We start from the raw sequence: 21,093 nt of genomic DNA, 5'->3' as shown, positions 1-21,093 counted from the left end.
GATCTGTTCTAGGGGGACTTTCAAGGCAGCAAACTCACCAATACTGCTAAAAACCTGATATGTGGACTTTGAAGTCTCTGTATGTATCTGAGCGCTTTATCTTTTAACAACTCTCTTCTTGTTCTTTCTTTTTTTTTCTTTATAATAAACTTTTAGTTTTAAACACTAAAGGACAGGCTGCCAGCGTGGTATTTTGGGTAAGATCCAAACTAATACTGACCTGGTAATGAACATTTTGTATATGAGATCATTTATATATGAGATCGTGATTATACAAAAATGAGGAATATGAGGTTCCAGGACTCTGTCTCCCCCAAGCAACAGAATGTCACAGGTAGCACCAGCGACTTCTGGGTCTGCTTCAAAACACTGGCCAGGCGTGTGATTGGGCCACATGAGGGAACCCAAACTGGAAATTCTGGGCTAAGGGGTATTGGATGTGGGGAGAGAGTGGGCGACTTCTCTGGCACAAAGCTGTGGGTCTGATTCTGGGCTACCAATGCTGTTTGCACTCTGCAGAAATGGAGGGAGGGGGCTGAACAGCTGGGGACGATTTTTTTTAAAGCAAGATTTTAATTGCTCTTCCACTCTGGACATTGCATTGCTCCCTCGACCGCCCCCCCACCTCTTTCTTTCTTTCTTTCTTTCTTTCTTTCTTTCTTTCTGTTAAAGCTCATGCAATTCCTTAGAGAGTTGTGATCAAGTACTTAAAAAAAATGTTGCTATAAATCAATCAATCCACTTTATCAGGAATTCGGCTGCAACATAGTCTGAAAAAAAAAGGATTCAACTGTTGCTTTTCCAAAAAAAAAAAAAAACCCAAGCAGTTATTTTCTGTGTAGATTTTAGTAGCATGGTCTGTGCTTTTTAAAAATCATGGAACTAAGTTTTAAAAAAAGAAAGATGAAGAATTAAAAGAAAAAAAAACTGAAGATGCCTTTTCTGTATAGTTGCAAGTTTCCCCTGGGAAGCTGACTAAGGGTTATTTGTAGATAATCTTCAAGAGTCTAGAGCAGGGGTGGCCAAACTTACTGACCCTCTGAGCCACATACGACAATCTTCAGAAATTTGAGAGCTGGGCCATGCCTGCCGGGGCTGGGGGCTTCAGCCCTGTGGTGGGGTTAGGGGCTTCTGCTGTGTTGGGAGGTCTCAGGCTGAAGCCCTTAGCCCCCCCTTGCCCCTGAGCTCCCCAAAACAGTCTGGTAGGCAGAGAAGCGGGGGGAACACGGGGGGTTTAGAGAGCCACACTTCAAGTGTAAAAGAGCCGCCTGCAGCTCACAAGCTATAGTTTGGCCACCCCTGGTCTCGATAAACAACTTGCACATCCAAAGAAAGTGGCTTCTTCTGAATTTTTGCAGGGAAAGCTGGAACTTTGTGGCACGTACGTTGTTTGATTTTTGACTCCTTAAACTTTGCTCAAAACACTTCCTAAATAAATGGCTTTGGTATTAATCTATTTGGGGCCTTCATTGTATGTTAACTCCTGCTCCTGTTGCAAAGACTCCCGTGAACTCTGATGTGCTGAATACGTTGGCAAATATTGACCATCAGCTTAATATGTAGAAATAGCAACCCACTGAGCGAATGTAACAATCAATATTGTGTTTCTATAAGCTCCATGCAGTTTCACAATCCACTGTGTCAGAATCAGGTAATTTTCTCCTTTGGATTGTAAGGGTACTATGTATTTTTTAATATGAAGAGAACATGTTAATGGCGCACGTACTGCTGTTAGTACTGTCCTGGAGTCATTTCCTTTCAGATAGATGCTCTGTGTGGCACTCGCTTTAAAGAAGACTAATAGGGATTCTAATTTTCAGATTGCACGCATTGCTAGCAGGTCGCAGCTAGGAAGCTTGCACATAAAGATTTGAATTTTGTTTTCAGATTTCACATTAGTAGAATACCGTGTCCAAATACTTCACTGCACAATTATAGGCCAGATGTTTTGTTTTCAAACTGACAGATTGAACATTTGATGTTGCCAGACAGCAGGTGGACTGAATTTTTAAATGTGTTGAACTTGAAGGTGACAATCCAGGTTTAAATATGCTGCTGATTGTAGATTTTTGAAAGTGTTCACCTCCAGGGCCAAATTCTGCCATCGTTAATTAAGCAAAGCCCCGAGGGGCTTTCTGCTCAAGTGAGGAGCACAGACTTTGGCCCTAGTTTAAATTGCTGCCTTACCCTGAATGAAAAAACCAGTTGGGCTAAACTATACTCTGTAATATGGGAGGGTGATTTATATCCAGGTTTTTTGTTTCTACGGGTGGCGCACATCCACACATCACCTTGATATCGGTGCACATAACAAAATTCATTCCGCACATGGATGGAAAAAATTAGAGGGAACATTAGTTATTTCCCCTGTCTTACATATGACACTCCTGTCAATGATATTTGCCTTTTTGCAACGGCATCAAATTGTTGGCTTATATTTAATTTGTGATCCAATATAACCCCCAGATCCTTTCCAGCAGTATGATCACCTCACCAGTTATGCCCCAGTTTGTAGTTGTGCATTCAGTTTTTCCTTCCTAAGAAGCAAGAGGAAGACCAAGGACAGAGTAGGCCCATTACTCAGTGATGGGGGGGAAAGACAATAACAGAAAATGTGGAAATGGCCGAAGTGCTAAATGATTTTTTTTGTTTCAGTTTTTACCAAAAAGATTAGTAATGCCTCCCCAAACAGCCTGGCCCCTGCCCCTTATCCGCCACTTCCCGCACCCGACTGCCCCCCTCAGAACTCTTGACCCATCCAACCCCCCTGCTCCTTGTCCCCTGACCACCCCCTCCAGGGAGCACTCGCCTCTAACCGCCCCCCTGGGACCTCACCCCCATTCAACCCCCCCTTCTCCCTTTCTCCAGACTGCCCCAACTCCTATCCACACCCCTGCCCCCTGGCAGCCCTCCCGGGACTCCCACACCTATCCAACCCGCCTTGTTCCCCATCTCCTGAGCGCCCTCCCAGAACCTACGCCCCATCCAACCACTCCCTGTCCTCTGACTGCCCCCTCAGATCCTTGCCCCTTACCCAACCCCCCCACTCCTCGCCCCCTTACCATGCCGCTCAGAGCAGCATGTCTGTCAGCCGTGCCGCCCAGACGGAGCTCGTAGCCCCGCTGCCCAGAGCGTTGGGAGCTGAGGCTGCAGGGGAGGGGAGACAGCGGGGAAGGGGCTGGGGGCTAGCTCAAGGACCGGGCAGGACAGTCCCGCAGGCCGCATGTGGCCCGCGGGCCGCAGTTTGCCCACCTCTGCTCTAGACCACCCTGAAGAATGCCACAGGCGGGTGTGACTAGCCCAGCCAGGTTTATCTGCATCTCCATGTCCGCTGAATGAGGCTGATGAGGGTGTGTGAGGAGGAAGGGCCCTCTGGAGGCCTAGTGACGGAAAAGCGCAGTGCCGGCCGCCATGACACACACAAACAGCACTGGCTTTACTTCCTCGGCTGTGATTTCCGAGCTGTCTATATATAGCACAGTGCCACAGCTTGCGCTGCCAGCTCTAGGCTGCCATCAGCTCTGCTTCCATTGCTCCAGCCAGGCTGCAGACACAGGGTCAGCCATGAACACTCCCAGCTGACAGCAGGGCCTGGAGAGCCAATTGTTAAACAAAACAAAAGCAAAAAGGAATCAATTAAATCCTTGGCCGGGGGGCAGGTTTGGCGAGGGGACATGGGCACTGCTCCTCATCTGCATGTGGCTGTGCCTGGGGTGCGGCTGTTGGAGAGGCGGCCTGGAATGCAGGGCCCACAGCTCGGCTTCCTCCTACAGCGGCGTCATGTCAGGACTCACTGCTGGTGTCTCCATTGCATGTTTTTGCATCTGTGTCTTCTCTTGTCCCTGCTCTGCATTGCTGGGAGGGGGATTCTCAAACAAGGCAAAGCTCCCTGTCACACACGCTCCCCCCTCGCCCCCCCCAGGTGCTTCCCTGCCATGATCACAACGCTCCAGCTGTGAGCTGCTGCACTCGCAGTGAGGCAAGGGAGAGATATGTGAGGGCCCTGGCCTCTCCCAACTCTTCTTTCCTCTTGCAGGTGATGGCCATCCACGTGCCCCTTGCCCACAGGCCAGAGAGAAAATCCCCAGGATGCCACCTGCTCTCCACGGGCCCCGCCCCTGCCCAGCTGCTGATCACATCTCAGGTCTCTTGCTTTTCTGTGTCATTGGCTGAAAGTGAGAAACTGAGAGAGGCTCTGAAGTTGCAGCCACAGGGTCTTGTGCAAAGTGCTGAGTGGAAACATGGGGCAGCGGCAGAGCCAAGACAGGGACGCCAAGACCTTGCTCATTTCTGGAGGAAGGTTTCCGTGGAGGCCACAAGGAAGCTCTGATCAAGAGCAATGTGCACTCAAGGGCTGGCACCCTCCCTCAGCCCCTAAAGGCAGCGCCCCCTGCACCCCTTCCCCGCAGCAGTGCCAGGCTCCGGCCATACCCCCGGCACTGGCTCTGAGGGGAAGGGACATCAGGCTGGGCTCTGGCAGGTGCACCTTTGTGGAACTGAAGGCGGCACAGGATGCGAGGCTCCCTCTCCCTGGACTCTGGAAGCCCTAATTCTCCTCCCCGCAGCCCAGGCTGGAAGGTCAAGGCTCTGAGGTTCCTGGGACGGCCTCCTTGCTTCCTCACACCCACAGCGTGGGCGACCTCACGGTGGGCTGGCAGATGTGGGCAGAGTCCCTTGCATGACAACACAGAAACAGCAGAACCTGTGTTTGTTACTGGCAGAGGGACTGAGCCAGCTCCCCGCATGGGGCTGACACAAAAACTCTGTCCCTGTCTCTGAGCAGGAAGCACCTTCCCCCCTGCTTCCTCTCGGGGCACGGCCTGGGCCGGGGGCCCTTCCCTTCCCCTCCAGGGAGAGCCACACCTGAAGGGACCGGCCATGGCTGTGCCACGCACTGACCCGGCCAGAGCAGTAACGCAGTCACAATGCCGCACTCTCCATCCAGGAATCTCCACGGCCCTTGGAAGCCCTGATGCATCGAGGCTCACACCCTGCCCTGCGTAGCAGGTATCATCCCCATTGGGCAGGTAGGTCACAGAGAGACCCACAGTCACACAGGAAGGGGGAACAGACCCCAAGACGAGCCCTCTGCCTTAGCCAGGAGCCCATCCTCGTAGTGGCTGGGCCCTGTGGCCCTGTGCCACAGCTCTGCCCTGGGACCGGACTGGGGTAAAATGTTACACTTCCCCCGCCCCAGGTTTCAGCCCGGCCTCTCCCTTTGTCTCCATCCACCTCACAGCTGCGTCCACATTACCCTGGGGACTTCCCACAGCATCTTGATGAATGCTGGCCAATGCCCGCCCTGCCTTCTTTCAAACCCCTCCCCGCCTCACACCCCCAGCGGGATGATCCCAGGCCCCGCGGGGTTTGTTCCCTAGTGTATGGAGTGGTACGACCCTCACACTGGGACCATCTGGGGACAGGAATCTGTGCCTTGGCCCAGCACCATTTGCCCTACTGCTGCCTAGGAACTTTCTAATCACACAAAACTGAACAATTTAGCCCCACCCCTTCCCGAGGTCCCGCCCCTTCCCTGAGGCCCCGCCCACTACATTCCGCCTCCCTCGATGGCTTGCTCTCCCCCACCCTCACTCACTTTCACTGGGCTGGGGCAGGGGATTGGGGTGCGGGAGAGGGTGAGGGCTCTAACTGGGGGAACGGGCTCCGGGGTGAGGCTGGGGATGAGGAGTTTGGGGTGAAGGACGGGGCTCCAGTCTGGGAGGTGGGGCTGAGGGATTCAGAGAGCAAGAGGGGGCTGCAGGTTTAGGCAAGGGGTTGGGGTGCAGGAGGGGTACGGGCTGTGGGCTGGGGGTGTGGGCTCTGGCATGGGGCCAGGGATGAGGGGTTTGGGGTGCAGGAGGGTGCTCTGGATTTGGAGGGGGCACAGGGCTGGGGCAGGGGATTGGGGCTCAGAGTTGGGGCGCAGGCTTACCTCGGACGGCTCCTGGTCAGCAGCTGCAGGGCTAAGGCAGGCTAGTCCCCACTTGTCCTGGCACCGCGCTGCGCCCTGGAAGAGTCTGGCAGATCCGGCTCTTGGGGGGGGACGGACAGGAGGCTCTGTGTACTGCTGTTGCCCACAGGTTCCGCCTCCCCTGCTCCCATTGGCTGTGGTTCCCGGCCAATGGGAGTGCGGAGCCGGTGCTCGGGGTGGGAGCAGCACGTGGAGCCCTGTGGCCCCCTATCTAGGAGCAGGACCCACTGGCCATTTCTGGGGCGCAGCACTAGCCTGCCTTAGCCCTGGAGCACCGCCGACTGGACTTTTAATGGCCCGGTCGGCGGTGCTGACTGGAGCCACCAGGGGCCCTTTTCAACCGCATGTTCCAGTTGAAAACCGGACACCAGGCAACACTACTGCTGCCCTGGGAAAACGCAGATGGGCCAAGTGTGGGGCTGTAGCAGCCCAGATCCTGGGCTCCAAACAATTCTGCCTGCCCTGGGCAGAGCTGAGACCAGCCGGTAGGAGTGCAAGTCAGGAGCTGGGCTCTGCACTGAGTCACTTGGGTGACCTTGAGGTAGCAATGCCCCCCGTCATATTCAAAGTGAATAGACAGGCAGAGCCCCAAGTCAGACGCTGGGAATGGCACCAGTAACAGGGAGGATGACTAACTGCTGGGCCAAACACCAAGGGAGTCTTCAGAGCCAGGCTGGAGGCTTTAGGGAAGATGCTTTGGCCAAACAAGCTATTGGACTCAGTAATGGGGGGAAACTCTGAATTGTGATTTACCGGAGTTCTGACCAGGTGATCTAATGGATCCATCCGGCCTTCAATTCTGTGAATCTACAGCATGGTGAGTGAACAGCCCAGCCTAGCAATCCTGGTGCCCTCAGCAAGTTCTTACCTGCACAAGAGGGAAGGCTGGTCGGGCGACAGGGGTTCTCGATTTTCCAGCCTCCACTTGGACAAACTCCAATCAGCCCCCGTGATTGTGGAGCCGGCCAGGGCCGCAGGCAGGTCTGCACTAGTGCTCGCAATGGCCTTTTTCTTTCTGCTGACAAATCCACCCTGAGCTCCGCAGCTGGCTCCCTTTCTTGGCTGGTGTCAAGCTACTCCCATCCCTGGAGCTGTTCGGTTGAACCCTTGGCTGTTTGCGGTGTGCCATGTGTCACCTGGTATCACGTCTGCTTTCTGACTGGGTGGATGGGACTTCTTAAAGCAGGTGAATAGCCACCAATGACCATTCTTCTTCACCCCCCAAATCCTGCTGTCTCCACTCAAAGGGGAGTGTCAGACAATGAACGGCCATTCCCCCTTCAGACATTTGTAAGGCCGGGTTCCCAGGGGCACGGCTGTGGGTCAGGATCCAAGCAGGTGTTAGCAAAGAATCTCGCACAAATCCAGCAGCGCCAAGGACACAGGCTCTGTGTTCCAGGTGAATTCACGCTCCGCTCCTGTTAACTTCAGTGTCCCAGTCCCCTCATTAGCGCCTTGTCAGGCTCACTCTGGGGAAGCTGGAGGGATTTCAAGTTTCCTCGGCGCCTCCTCGTTTTGTTCAGAGCGTCTCCCCGCTCCGAGGCTGGTTTATTAACAGTAATGAATGCAGCCCGTGGGCCGCATGACACAAATGCTCGTTGGACCTTGTTAGTGACATGTCACCAGTTTGGGTTTCTTCGAGTCTAACAATGCTCTGTGTCCTAGGGTTTGACCTCCGCTCTCCTTCCCCCTCCCTGCGATGCCGCATCCTAACCAGGCTTGGCAGCTAATCTTAAGGCTTCCTGACACCCAGTTAACTTCCCTTTGCATTGCTTTGCATTGCGGGATCAGCACTGGGGAAATCTCACAGCCTCTCTGGAAACAGGGCAGAGTATCCGGGGCCAGGCGTGACCTCCCAGAGCCACCCCAGCCTGGCTCCAGTCAGCGAGGAAGGGGGTGGCACCGCAGAGACCTGCATTGTCAGAGGGGCCCTGGGTCTGGTCACAGAACCATTCACTCCCTCAGCCCAGACAAAACTCCCGGGATCTCAGGGAGTCAGGCGCAGATCCCCAGTGGGAGTTAGGCACCTAAATACCTTCGGGCTCAGACACCAACACCCATGGGCTCGGAATGGCTAGCTTCCTCCAGCCCTTTGAAAATGGCAGTCTCAATGCTAACGGTGCCAAGCTCTTCACCCAGCCCCTCCTACCTGGAATGAGGGCAAAGCACAGGACTGTCCCTGATGCTTCCCAAGTCTCTGCCCTGCTCCGTGCTTCAGTTTCCCCCTCTGTAAAATGTCAGTCGCCATATTGCTCTTGTCCCCCCAGGGGACTGCGAGGTTTATTTCATTCTAATATGTGAAATGCTTTGAGATCCGCAAGCCCAAGCCAAGTTGTACTGCTGTTCTTATATCTCCCCAGTGCACCATCCTCCCCGACTCGTCTTTGAGGGATACAGCCAACCCCAGCTGTCCCCAGCAGATACACCCGGCTGTCACCGGGATTCAGCACCTGGTCACTTGTTCTGAGAGAGCAGGCCATGGTCCCGCTGGGCCCCCTGGTGCCAGCACCCCTGCACGGAGCATCTTGACAGACGCCATCCAGGCCCAGCAGATGAGACGCTCGAGTGCCTCGTCCTGACCTGCTTTTGCCCTTTTCCAGCCCATTGATGGGAGGTCTCCCAAGCACTTTCCAAAGCTGGCAGCCCCTGTGGGAGGCGTCTGCACCGCCAGAGGTGTTTCTCCGTCTCGGGGCTCATGTAGCATCTCAGTGCACACAGGAGCCAAGGCTGAGATCTCCAAAAGCAGCTAATCATTCTGGGTGCCCAAACGGAGACTCTTCTAAAGGGGCCAGTCGGCTTCTGAGGCCCAGGTAAGTGGCCACACTGCAGGCAGGTGCTGCAGTGGGGGGGAATGGGAGGGGGAAACTCCCCTCCCATCTGTATATGGCGCTCCCTTCAGTCTGCTTCCAGACATTGCACTTTAGCTCAGCTAGCATTTCCTGGCCGAGGACGGCACCTTGTCCAGCTGGGCTGGGGAGTGGTATGGGGGTGGGGAGGGAGCAAATTCCACCTTGTGGGGAGCAGGCAGGGATGGTGTTTGAAGCTGCTCTGGGAGCAGGGAGGGAGACGGCGTCCCAGGATAAGGGTTAATGGGATGCACCTGGCTAGCACCCCCAGAGACACCGGCGGGGCAGAGACCGGACAGGTGCTCCGTTCGGGAAGTGGGATGAAAGAGGCTGTACAAAGCAAAGGCTACAACTGGAGGGAGGCTGGCCCAGTGGTCAGGTAGCTCTTGCCTGGGACTTGGGATAGCTGAGCTCAGTTCCCTGCTCTGCCACAGCCTGCGTGACCGCAGACAAGTCAGTCAGAGCCTTGGTTTCCCATCTGAGGAGAAAGATGCTCCCGTTCTCCCAGCCTGTGGAGCTCTGCAGGGCTGGGACTATTTCTCGCTCCGTGTCCGTGCTGTGCCCAGCTCAGACGGGCCCTGAACTGGGGCAGGGCCTCTCGCTGCTCCAGGTAAACAAGGACAGTACTTCTCAATCGATCCCATTAAATGTCCCACTGTGGCTGGCGTCTCAGTGGACGGCTGGGAAGCACCACCGTGCCCTGCACCGGCACCCTGAAGGAATGCACCCATTAACCCAGCTGCAAGCTGCCCCCCGATTGCACTTGCGAGGCCTGTGCAGCGCGCAAGCAAACGCCACTCAGCATCTGTCAGAACCATCCCGAGCCCCAGCTGAGCCTGCAAACAAAAGCTTCAGTTCCTGCTGCATTCCCAGAGCCGGGCCAGCTGTTAGACAAAGGACACACCGGCACTCACCAGACTGGTTTGCCATGCTCCAAAGGAAACGACAGGACCCCCCAGCAAAACAATGTGTGGTCCTGGCTGCACGAAAAGCCAATTAGCTTAATGAAGTGAACCATTACAAGCACCCGAGCTGCCTCTCCCCACGCTGGCCCAGATAGTCTCCTGCCCAAGCCTCAACAGAGTCGCTGCCTGGGCAAGCCCTAGGCCACGCGGTAGTGCAGCCTCCCTTGCCGGGAAGGAGCAGGGGCTCAGCTGGGAGGGGAGCTGCTCGCTTTGGAGTGACAGCCCAGCATTCCCCAGGCGGGTGCGGGGATTAGCTCCAAACCATCCCAGGCCGGGGTCCTGCTTAGAGAGCCCCACACTGCCCTGGTCACGCAGCCCCCCATGTCACGCTGCCAGAGCGGTGCAGCTCCAGCTGCTCTCCTGCCTCTGGAGAGGGCCAGGCCCTGACCTGCCTGCTCTCCTATGGCACCGGCGCCACTGCAGCAGGGTGAGCTTAGTTCCCATTTTACACGGCCCCTTCCCTGTGGGGTGGTCTCCAGAGCTCACCCCTCTGGCTGCGGGTCCCAGAGTGCGGACAGCTAGCATGGCCGATCAGCCAGCCTGGGAGCGCACGTGGTCCGGCTCGCCGCCTGGGCTTCCAGCCACGCACAGCCAGGGGGCACGTGGGCAGGGTCCGGCCCCCCGCCCAGGAGCTCTCCGCGCGAGGGAAGCAGCTGGGTGTTGATGCCAGGAAAAGAGTGTGACAGCAGCCACGTGTGCATGGGGAGGCACAGGGGCTTTGCCAGGTGCAGGCTGCCGGGGTCGTCCTGAGGGGTTCCTGCCCCCGGCCCTGCTCAGAGAGAGTCTGACAGAGCCAAAGCGGCGGCGTGGCTGGAAGCGGCTCTGGACTCCAGCGAGAGGAAGCAGCAGGGCCGTGCCGCCCTCGCTCCTGACCCCGTGGAGCTCCCACAGCCGGCTTGGGAAAGGGCTGTTTATCTCTCTCCCTTTCGCCCCTGGAATTCACAGGGGCTGGGGCCTGGCTCCAGCCCTTTGATCTGAGGAGGGGTCAGTGTTTTCCACTCGAGCTCCCTGCAGCGAGGGAGGGAACAGGATGTTGGTGGCTGCAACCGGGTCGCCAGGCTCTGACCCAGGTCCCTCTGTAAACATCCCTCATGAGAAACAACCCTGGCCCCAGCCTGGTGGGAACGGGTGGGACACATCTGCTGGAACCTCCCTCCCAGCCAGCCCCACCCCAGCTCATGGAGCCGCACTTCTCACTCCCTGTGAGGCCAGAGTAACTCAACTGACTCTGCTGGCTGTAATCAGTGGGCCAGATACCACGGTGATAGGTCTCGAGAAGCAGTATAGTCCAGTGGGTGGAGCATAGACCTGGGACCCAGGAGACCTGGGGTTTATTCCTGGCTGTAGCCTGCTGGGTAACCTTGAACAAGTAATTTTCCCGCTCCGTGCCTCTGTTTCCCCCAGTTAGAATGGGGCCAGGACGCTGGCACTGACCAGGGTGCTCTGAGATCCTCAGGGCAGCGCTAGGGGGAACGGCCTGATCTTGCTCACACCGGAGAATTCCTAAGGGACTGCGGAAGAGTTAGAGCAGCGCAGAACAGAGCCTCTACCCAGTCACTCCCCGTCACTCAGGCAAGATGGCCACATGCTCCAGAAGCCAGGAGCACGTTGCAACCCTAATGGGGCTCTGGGCTCAGCTCCCTGGGGAACGCGCTCACAAGTTCCCCACCTTTGTCTGCACGCAGAACTGGGTCCTTGGTGCTGCACTGAGGGGTCAGGGGCTGCGGCACCCCAGCTGGGGCTGCCCTCCCACACCTGCCAGCTGGTTTATCAGTGGTGGGGGGGTAAATCGCTGCAGTGGGAAGCAGCAGCCAGAGTGCCAGTGTCCCAGGCGGGCGCTCTGCTGCCAAGCCAATGCAGGGGCTTGCCCCAGCGCATCCCAGTTTATCCCTCTCACATTTCTTACACCCTCTCCCTCAACCGTGGGCAAGGAGCTGCTGCCTGCCTCTCGCAGAGGCCTCTTGGAGGTGCATGTGGGGCAATGTATCCGGGCTAGTGGGGGTTCCACCGGGGGGATTAACTTAGCACTTCCTGGGGGCAGGCAGAACTAGATTAAGAGAGAGGAAAATGGGGCAAAAGAGCAGGGAAAGCTGCCTGCCTCCAAGATCCACTGGGACAGAATCCTCTCCCCTGGAACCCCCTTTGTGTGAGACGTTGAACACTTGCCAGGTGTTGGGCGTGTCCCGGCAGGACGGGGACTGGCTGCTCAGCAGAGCGTCTTGGGTAGCTTAGCCCACTGCTCAGGGTGTGTGTACGATTAGTGACGCCCTGCCCTGGCCTCGGGAGCGCCAGCTGGAGGGACTCAGGTGTTGAGCCCTGGATGGCCCCAGCGCAATCCCTTGTGTTTTGGCCAAGACGGCGATTGTCACATTGTACCTGATGGATTGGGCGTTGAGTGGCCAAGCTCAGGCCTTGGGCCACCTCCCGCGCCCCCTAAGAGCTTGTCTGCGGCTTCAGCATGGGGCTCAAAGGGCTGCTCCTAACCCACAAAGCCCGATTAGTTGGCTACAGCCTTTGCTTTGCCCAGTTTCTGAGGCAATCCAGGGACTTGGCTTCCTCCCCACTCACCCCTTCCCCAAGCTGGGTGTCGTCTGCAGAGTTTCCTGGTGATGATTTCTGGTTTGGGTCTGTGAAATAGTGAAGGGCCAAGAGCCGCTCCCTGCAGGACTCCGGTGGAAACACACCTGCTCCGTGATGATTCCTTGTTCACAGTTACATTTAGTCAGCTTTTAATCCATGTAATGTGGGCCAGGGCCATTTTGTAGTCTAGTATTTAAATCAAAATACTGTGCAGTATCGATTCAAATGCCTTGCAGAAGTCTAATGATATTTTACCTTTGTCAACCAAACTTGGAATCTCGTCAAAAAGCGATATCAAGTCAGTTTGTCATGATCTGTTTTCCACAAGCCCATGTTGATTGATATTATGTTACCCTCCTTTAATTCTTTATTAACTGACGAGTGAATCAGCCATTCCGTTATTTTGCCTGGGATTGATTTCAGGCTGACAGGCTGGTAACTACTCGCATTGTCCCATTTCTCTTCTTAAATGTTGGCACACCATGAGCTTTCTTCCAAAAGTACTGGAAAAATCAATGTTAACATTCCAGATAGCTCCTCAGCCAGCTCTTTCTAAACTCTTGGTTGCAAGTTCTCTGAACCTACTGATTTAAAAATCTCCAACTTTAGTAGCTGCTGTTTAACATCCTCCTGACTTACTGTTGGAATGGAAAGTATTTCTTCGTCATCTTATGATATACCTACATCTGGCTTTTTCCCAAATACAGAAGAGGAATATTTATTGAACACTTCTGCTTTGTCTGCAGTTCTACCATTTCCATTTAGTAATGGGCAATACCATTGCTAGGATTCCTTTTGTTCCTAATATACATAAAGAAACCTCTTCTTATTGTCCTTAACTGTGCTGGCCATAGATGCCTCCTTGTGTCCTTTTGCTTCCCTTATCAATTTTCTATAATTCCTAGCTTCTAATTGATATTCAGTGCAATCAACTTCCCCCCTTTTCCATTTGGTATCTATTGTTATATATATATATATATATAGCTTTGAATTAACGGCTTGAGACCTGGTTTATCAGAGATTGCCTTACACTTCATGATCATCCAAGACAGCTATTCTCCACATTAATGATGCAGTTGGACAGACCAGGCCTGGATCACTCTCTGCAGCAGCCTTCCATTTATCAGCGCCCTAGAGTGATGAAAGGTCTATGCCAAATCTATAAAGCCCTTGGAAAGAGAAGATGGTCTTGTGGCTAAAGCCCCTGCTAACCTGGAAGAGAAGCCCTGGAAAGCCTCTGCCATGGATTTCACGCAAAGCCCATACACCATTTGCTGCAGAATTGCTGTGTGGGAGCAGTATGCAGGCAATGCTCCATGGTGATGTTCTCTAGAGGTCTAAATCCAGCAGAAAACCCGAAGATTCAGGGGCCCTGCTTCCCAGCCAGATGTCACTGACTGTCACAAAGCACCGGTGCTGAGGCCTCTTCTCCAGGCCCACTGGGACACAGCCAGTGGGCAACATCGAACAACGCCATGGGCATGTCGGTGGCACCGCCCACGAGAGGCTTTCCAAGCACCTTAACAATGTCTGTTCACTTGGCTGCACAGCCCCCTATGTCGGCAGATATTGGTGTCCTCGGTTTACACATGTGCACACTGAGGCCCCAGGAGGGGAAATGACTTGCCCAATGAATCAGTGCCAGACCTGGGTGCAGAACCCAGGAGTCCTGACTCGCAGCCCTTGCTGTCTCTCCTGAGCAGACAACCCGTCCTTCCTTGTGGAGAGGGGTGGAGGGAGAGGCTGGGCTCTTTCTTCCGTACTAACGTTAGCAAAGGGGGCTGGGTAATTCCTGCCACCAGCCTGCCACTGCCCAGCACCACCTGCCACCAGAGCATCTTCTAGTCCCATCACCTCCCCCATCACTTGGGCATGAGGGGCCGGGCCTGGCTGGGCGTCACTGCCTACCCATGGGGGTGGATGGCAGAGGCTGAGGGCCATGTAAGGGAGGGCCCAGGGGATGGGAGCCCCATGGTTAAAGGGGGCTGGCAGCAAAGGCAGGGGTGGGAGCTCAAAGGCTTGGGAGTGAGAGGAAGGCCAAGCATGCCCTGGGGTTGGGGGTGGGAGTCTACTATGAGCTTGGAGTGTGGAGGTGGCTGGGAGACAGGGAAGGACGGGAGGTCGGTGGACACCCTGAGGTGCTGGTGGAGCAGGGACTTTTCCTGCCTGTGGCTCTTGGCTCGGGGAATCCTGGGCAAAACCGAGGGCCTGGGTGCTCAGCCAGTGGGTGGGGTCTTGGTTTCACAGGAGACCTTTCCCTCCGGGACGGGAGCTGGAGTCTGGGAGACAAAGGGTTACTGTCCCTGGAACTGGTGCCAAGTTACCAGCCCCCTCTCCGCGCTCTCCCCCTCCTCGGCCGGTGACTTTGCTGTAACCCTAAAGCGAAGGGCTGGGAAATGTGCCTGGTGCGGCAGGGAGAGGAGGTCCAGCCGGGGCAGCCTGCGGACTGTCACCTAGCGCAGCAGCACCGAGCACAGGTAAATGCCAGCAGGCCACACCCAGGTCCCCTGGCACAGGGCTCTGGGTTGGACAGCGCCCCCCAAGCCAGCAGCCGTGTCAGACGCTCGGGGAGCCTGGGCTGCCTGCACAAGGAGGGAGGTTCAGTTTCACGGCGCGTCGCTCGGCTCTGCTGGGTGGGGCCTGAAGCTGTCTTGGCAGCTTGGCAGAGCTGTTGGCACTGGGGAAGCAGCCCAGGGATCCTCGAGGGGCTTGGAGATACCCGTTACTGGGGCAGGTAACGGCTGCGGGGCTGCCAAGGGTTAGCAGCATGAAATCTGCTCCAGCCCCATCCCCTGCACGCCCAGTCACGGACCAGAGGCTGGCGGCTCCTGCGCAGAGGAAGGCAGGTTCTCTAGCAGAGGGAGGAAGGACCCCCCCCGAGGACGTACCAGCCCTTAGTATTTTACTGCACCCCTGGGGACCCTGACACTCGCTCCCTACCATCAGCTCAGCCTGCTCTGCTTTAGGATCCCGAGGACAAACGTGGACATTCACGCTGTCATGCTCACAGTCCCGTCACTGACTAGCTACAGCTTAACCCTGGCCTGTGGCTCATGACCAGCATCCAGGTAATCTGGGAATTGTTCTGCTGGATCAGGGTCAGATAGTGGCCTCAGGTTGGTGCTGGCACGAAACAGGCCCCAGGTGCAGCCTGGCCTTGGGCTGGTTGGTGCGAATGCTGCGGCCCCTGCACTGCAGACCCAGTCTCACCCGTCGGCGACGCTGGGAGCTCAGCCTGAACGCACGGCCCAGCGCTGCAGGGCTGAGGCGCTGGAGCAGACGCTTGCTGCAGCCGCAGGGCGAGCCCATTGCTGGGGGCAGCAGGACAGTGGACACAGCACAGACTGAGTGGGTTCTATTCTGGGAACCTTCCCCCCCAGCCGCTGGCAACAGAAACAAGTGGCCAGCGGTAGCCCAGCCATACACATGCCTTAGCGGGGCAGCTGCTGAACAGGCCCCAGGGAGGCAGGTTCCTGGGTTCTGCCTCGGCCCTGCCACCAACTCACTCTGTGACCATGGGTGATAGACCCCCACCCCTCTGCGGGCCCCAGTGGGGAGAGGGAAGGGGGCATGGGTTGTTCCTGTGATAAGACACTTGCAGCTCTGTGGGGAGGAAGCGCGAGGAAGTTACACAGAGCCTTGGCTGGGGCACCAGGCAGACCCCAGGTACAGCTCTGTGGGGAGGAAGCACCAGGTAGACCCCAGGTACAGCTCTGTGGGGAGGAAGCACCAGGCAGACCCCAGGTACAGCTCTGTGGGGAGGAAGCACCAGGCAGACCCCAGGTACAGCTCTGTAGGGAGGAAGCACCAGGCAGAGCCCTGGCTGGGGCACCAGGCAGACCCCAGGTACAGCTCTGTGAGGAAGGGGGTGCTGGAGGAGGGGAGTCACTGACTGCTGGGATTGGAAAGGTGGCTCATGGGGCCTGTTTGGCTGCAGGGGCAGGATGGTTATGGACGAAAGCCAGTGGGTCCCTGAGCGCGAACGCACCGTCTCCTCCAAGCTCCTGCAGAAGGCGGGTGCGGCCCCGTTTGTGCCTGTTGGTGAGTGGGTGTGAAGGGGTGCGGCTGGGAGGGCAGCGTTCCCCGGGACCCAGCGAGGGGACGGCCTCAGGAGCCACTCCCTGGAGGCAGGCCTGGAATCGCAGAGCTCTGGCAGGTAACATCTGAGCCGCAGGAGCTTACATAGCACCTGCCCCATGAGCTGCGTGGCCATGAGAGAGACGTGAAAAACCCTTGCCCAGCCGGGCCAGGGCAGCTCCTGGCTTCCCACAGACGTTGGGTGCAGAGCGCTGGCTGGCGTGTGAAACGGACCCATCCTCAGAGCCCCAGGGAGGGGAAGAGCTCGTAACGACCAGCCCTTGCAGGTGGAAGTGCAGCACTAACGGTGCTATGGGTGGGGGCTGCTGACGGGAGTGGGGTAGCCCAGAAGCCAGGAAGAGTAAAACAAACCAAAGCTAGCAGGGAGGGACTTGGCCAGCAGCTCACGCCACAGCATCAGTCTCCTCCAGCCGGCGGTGCCCAGGAGAGCTCCCAGTGACCCAGCTGCCACCTGCTCTCCCTCTCACAGGCATCGGGGGCTTTGCCATGGTGGCCGCTTATGGCCTGTACAGACTGAAGGCCAGAGGAAAGCTGAAGATGTCTGTGCACCTGATCCACACCCGCATGGCTGCCCAAGCCTGCGTGGTTGGAGCCATCATGCTCGGTAAGTGGGGCTGGGGAATGCTGGGGCCAGGCTGCTCATGGGCAGTAGCCTAGGGAAGCTGGGAGCACAGCTGGGGGCTGCACTGTGCCAGGCGACGGAAACCCTGCCAGGGTGGTGGATTCTGCAGCTGCTGGACGGTGCATTGGCCTTGGCCACCTTCTCCCGGGGCCACGGCCCGAGTCACGCAGAAGAAGCGGGGGCTGAGGTCATGCAAGTAGAGGGGTTTATTTGAATTTGGTGCTGGATCGAAGGGACTCTTGTTACACACAGTCTTGGGCCATGAAGTCCAAGGTCCCTGCCCTCAAGTACAAGGGGAGACGCTCTGTCCCCATCCAGGGCTGCTGCTGAGTATCATCTACTGCACCTGAATCACCCAGGCTGTAATGGGGCTGTGAGTGGCCTCCCCTTTCCTTCACCCTGCTGGAGAAACCTGCCTTCCTCCCCTTCCCCGCCCAGTGACAACGCAGTCCTTCTCTACCAGCAGGCAGGGGGCCAGGCCGCTGGCTGGGGAAAGCGTGTGGAAGGCTGATGGGCCCCAGCGAGCAGCACCTACACTCTCTGGAGCGTGCAGTTAGCAACTTCCAGCAGGCCCAGTGCATCAGCCGACAGTGCTGAGGCCGCGGCTGCTGGAAAAAGCTCTCCTGAGGCTTAGGCCCTGCCCCCCGGCGACTCCAGCTCGGCAAGCCTGCAGCAGTTCGCCGGCCCCGAGACTTGGGCAATTTGATTTGAGGGCCAGAAGGGACCGTTGTGCCCATCCAGTCTGCCCTCCTGCACGGCCCCAGCCGGAGCGTTTCAGCAGCGAGGGCAACAGCAGAACTCAAGCAGCTTTTAGAAAGGCACCTGAGGGAAGGTGAATCGCCCGCAGCCTGGGGGTACCTGTGTCAGTGGCCAGGAGTGGGTGAAGTGATCCAGAGATCTCCAGGACAACCGACGCTCTTGAAATATGTTATTTATCTGGCACATTCCTGGTGCCACTGTCCCTAGTGGGCCTGCGCTGATGTCACTGTCTGTCTTGCAGGGGCAACCTACACGATGTACCAAGACTACCTGCTGAAACCGGCTGCAGACAGAGCCCAGAAATAGACACGAGGAAGCTGCAGCGGTGGAGATGGAGCATCTTCAGGCCCGACCACAGTAACTTCCCTTTGCAGAACCTGGCCCTGCAGCCCAGCACTCCCTGAGGCTGCTGTTGTGCATGTAACAAATCCTGCTTTTCTGGTTTATAAAGTTACAGTTAAAGGGAGGCTTGGTCCAGTTCTTGGAACGTACTTGGATCCGGTGCAGGGAGCTGCAGTAGCACTTTCTGGTCAGCAAGGCAAGCAGTGCAGTGCAGGACTCTGAGGGGCAGGACGCCTGGGTTCTAGTCCCAGCTGAGGGAGGGAGGGCTCAGAGCCCTGCACGAGGGATGAATGGTGCTAAGGCGAAGAGAGGAAGGGTGTCCATGTGGCAAAGGCCTGGGCCTGGGCTCCACGCCCTGCTCTGCCCCGGGGGGCCTGGCAATAGTGTCTGAGCCGTGGTTCCCCCAGCTCTGAAAGGGGGCAATCACCCTCCTCCTCCCCCTTGCCCGGCTTGTAGCCTGGGGGTGGTACAGTGACAATGAAGGCCTGTTGCAGGGCTGGGAGAGGGGAGCAGCAAGGTCCTGGGCCAGAGCCACGCCAAGGGCAGAGATCTCCACGGAGAGAGAACAGGGCTCAGGCCCCCGCAGGCTTGTTACCAACGTGCACTGAAGCCAGGCCAAGCTGGTCTCCCTGGAGCCGAGCCCTCTCATCCAGCCCTAGGGAGCTATGACAGAGACCTGCTGTTACACAGCCCTGCTCCCTGCCACTGGCACAGGGCCATGCTCACCGCCTGGCACAGCGCACAGGTGCCTGCCCATAGGACAGGAGCTTGTTTCTGCTGCCGGGGGCCTGACGTCCCGAGGACTTTCCACCTTGCCTCAGCTCAGGCCAGCAAGACCCACATGCTCAGCAGGATGAGGATGGGCCCTGGAAGGGCCTTGGCTAGGTCATGGGTCCACCAGGGACTGACACAGGGGAAGCACAGTCACATGGAGCTGGAAAGGGCCCAGGGACCAGGGCAGTGTTCGCTCCACGAGACCAAACCAGCAAGCTGGAGGGTGAACAGAGACAGCCCTAGAGCAAAGGCCGCGGGGGATGCGGAGAAGAGGTACAGCCCAAGCAGGGGCAGTGCCCACTTTCCAACACTGACCTAGAGGGGGCAGCATTAGCGGGGAGGGCAAAAGGTCAGTGTCCACCTTGAGCCATTCAGTGACTGGCCTCTTCAGAGACTGACAGGAGATGGGACAATTCCTGTGCCACCACCAGCTGGGCCGGTCCCCTCCTGCGAGCAGTGAAGGCTGCCTGGAAGCAGGAGTTGTGCGCGAGATCTGTGACAGAAGGGAAGGGGAAATTACAATTTGCAGAGCTGCGCTCGAAAGCGAAGAGGAGAGCACAGGCACTGCATGGTACGTAGGAGCCAACAGCCACAGAGCTGCCGAGAGAGGTGCAGGCAGCACTAAGCCAGCGTGCCAGCGCCCCCCAGCCCGTGAGCCACAGGGCTGCCAAGAGAGGCGCAGGCAGAACCAAGCCAGCGTGCCAGCGCCCCCCAGCCCGTGAGCCACAGGGCTGCCGAGAGGCGCGCAGGCACCAAGCCAGCGTGCCAGCGCCCCCCAGCCCGTGAGCCACAGGGCTGCCGAGAGGCGCGCAGGCACCAAGCCAGCGTGCCAGCGCCCCCCAGCCCGTGAGCCACAGGGCTGCCGAGAGGCGTGCAGGCACCAAGCCAGCGTGCCAGCGCCCCATAGCTCGTGAGCCACAGGCTGCAGCGATGTGAGCGGTGACCCTGCCACGCAGTAAGCTGGGGTGATTCACACTGCTCCATCCTGCTTGTTGGAGAGAATCCACATAGGAGCTGCACTGGGAACTGCTTCACCCAGCACCTGCCTCCCCCGAGGCAGATGGGCCAGAGGATGGGTGCAGCTCACAGCACAGAAGCAACCGTCAGAGGATCTTTGTTTCTGTGCTGGCTACCTGGTCCCAGGGTCACCATGTGGGCTCTGAGCCAAGCCTCTCCCCCCTACGGGCATTGAGACCCCCCAGAAGAGACGCGCCAAGGGAGAGGGGTTTTATTTAGTCATTACAAAGCTCAAAAATAAACTCCTACAAAATAGAAATAAAAATCCAGACTGGCAGCAGGTCCAGACTCCCGCCACCTGTTCCCTGCAAGGTCACTAACAACCCCCCCGACACAGGCCACCCGCATTCCTCAGCACCCCAGGAGAGGCTCTGCCCTGCCCGGGAAGCCTGCGCACGTCACCGGCTGCAGGAGCTTGGCGGCAGCTCTCAGCTTTATCAGAGGCACCTGCAGGCGGCTGAACCCAACATGAAACCCCTGCATGAAACTGCAGTTTGTCCCCAGTAATCCTGGGGGAACAGGGGTGGGAATTAACCCCTTCGGGCCTGGAACGGCCTCGTGCGGCTATAAAATTCACTTGTACACAGCAACGGAAGTGACAGGCTGCAGGGGACCAAGAGTGATATCAGCCATGTCCATATTCTGTCGCTCTTGAGTGCCGACTCCTGACCAAACACCCAGAGCCTGTAAGCTCGCGAGTAAGGGTCCTTCTGAGGCCTTAGCAGAAGTGCACGGCACATGTGGTACCAGGGTGGCTGGACTGCGAGGGAGGAGATGTTTGCAGGACAAGGGAAGGAGCTGGGCCGGCAGACACTGGAGCAGTCTCTGGTTAGCCTCTGCGGCAGCACGGTCACATGGGGTAGTTCAGAACAACATCCTGCTTGGCCAGCTCCAGCAACATAGGGTCGTCGAAGAACTTGCTGATGCTCACGTCCTCGCTCAAGCCCTGCGGACGGAGAAGCAGCGTGAGCTGGAGAGGTAAGAACCAGCAGCGCTCCCAGAGACCCGAGCAGCCCACCCTGGCGCGTTCAAAGCCCTGCTGAAAGACCAGCAGGGAAACAGCGAAGCCAGAGCACGAGCCCATTCCAGCACCAGTGCAAGGGGATGGCTCCATGCATC

General features: G+C 57.3%; 3 protein-coding genes across 4 annotated transcripts in view; 2 read left to right on the top strand and 1 right to left on the bottom strand.

Moving 5' to 3' along the window:
• ADAM11 (ADAM metallopeptidase domain 11) overlaps positions 1-21,093 on the top strand; it is a 672,244-nt gene that overhangs the window by 129,302 nt on the left and 521,849 nt on the right. The gene's annotated exons all lie outside the window — the stretch shown is intronic.
• On the top strand, positions 16,014-18,307 carry HIGD1B (HIG1 hypoxia inducible domain family member 1B). The gene is made up of 4 exons (XM_050935013.1): positions 16,014-16,028; positions 16,300-16,403; positions 16,930-17,064; positions 18,083-18,307. Exons 2-4 carry the CDS (start codon positions 16,307-16,309, stop codon positions 18,145-18,147), a joined length of 297 nt encoding a protein of 98 aa, XP_050790970.1. The 5' UTR covers positions 16,014-16,028; positions 16,300-16,306; the 3' UTR covers positions 18,148-18,307.
• Positions 20,170-21,093, bottom strand: part of EFTUD2 (elongation factor Tu GTP binding domain containing 2) — a 36,770-nt gene continuing 35,846 nt past the window's right edge. The window contains exon 28 of the mRNA XM_050934908.1: positions 20,170-20,920. Within this exon, the coding sequence (XP_050790865.1) occupies positions 20,825-20,920 (96 nt within the window). The 3' untranslated portion in view covers positions 20,170-20,824. The remainder of the gene's footprint in view (positions 20,921-21,093) is intronic.

The sequence above is a fragment of the Gopherus flavomarginatus genome, chromosome 25, assembly GCF_025201925.1.
Source record: "Gopherus flavomarginatus isolate rGopFla2 chromosome 25, rGopFla2.mat.asm, whole genome shotgun sequence".
In the NCBI taxonomy this organism is placed as follows: domain Eukaryota; kingdom Metazoa; phylum Chordata; order Testudines; family Testudinidae; genus Gopherus; species Gopherus flavomarginatus.
Note: the sequence above shows the minus strand (reverse complement) of the source record. Positions and strands in the feature narration are given on the sequence as shown.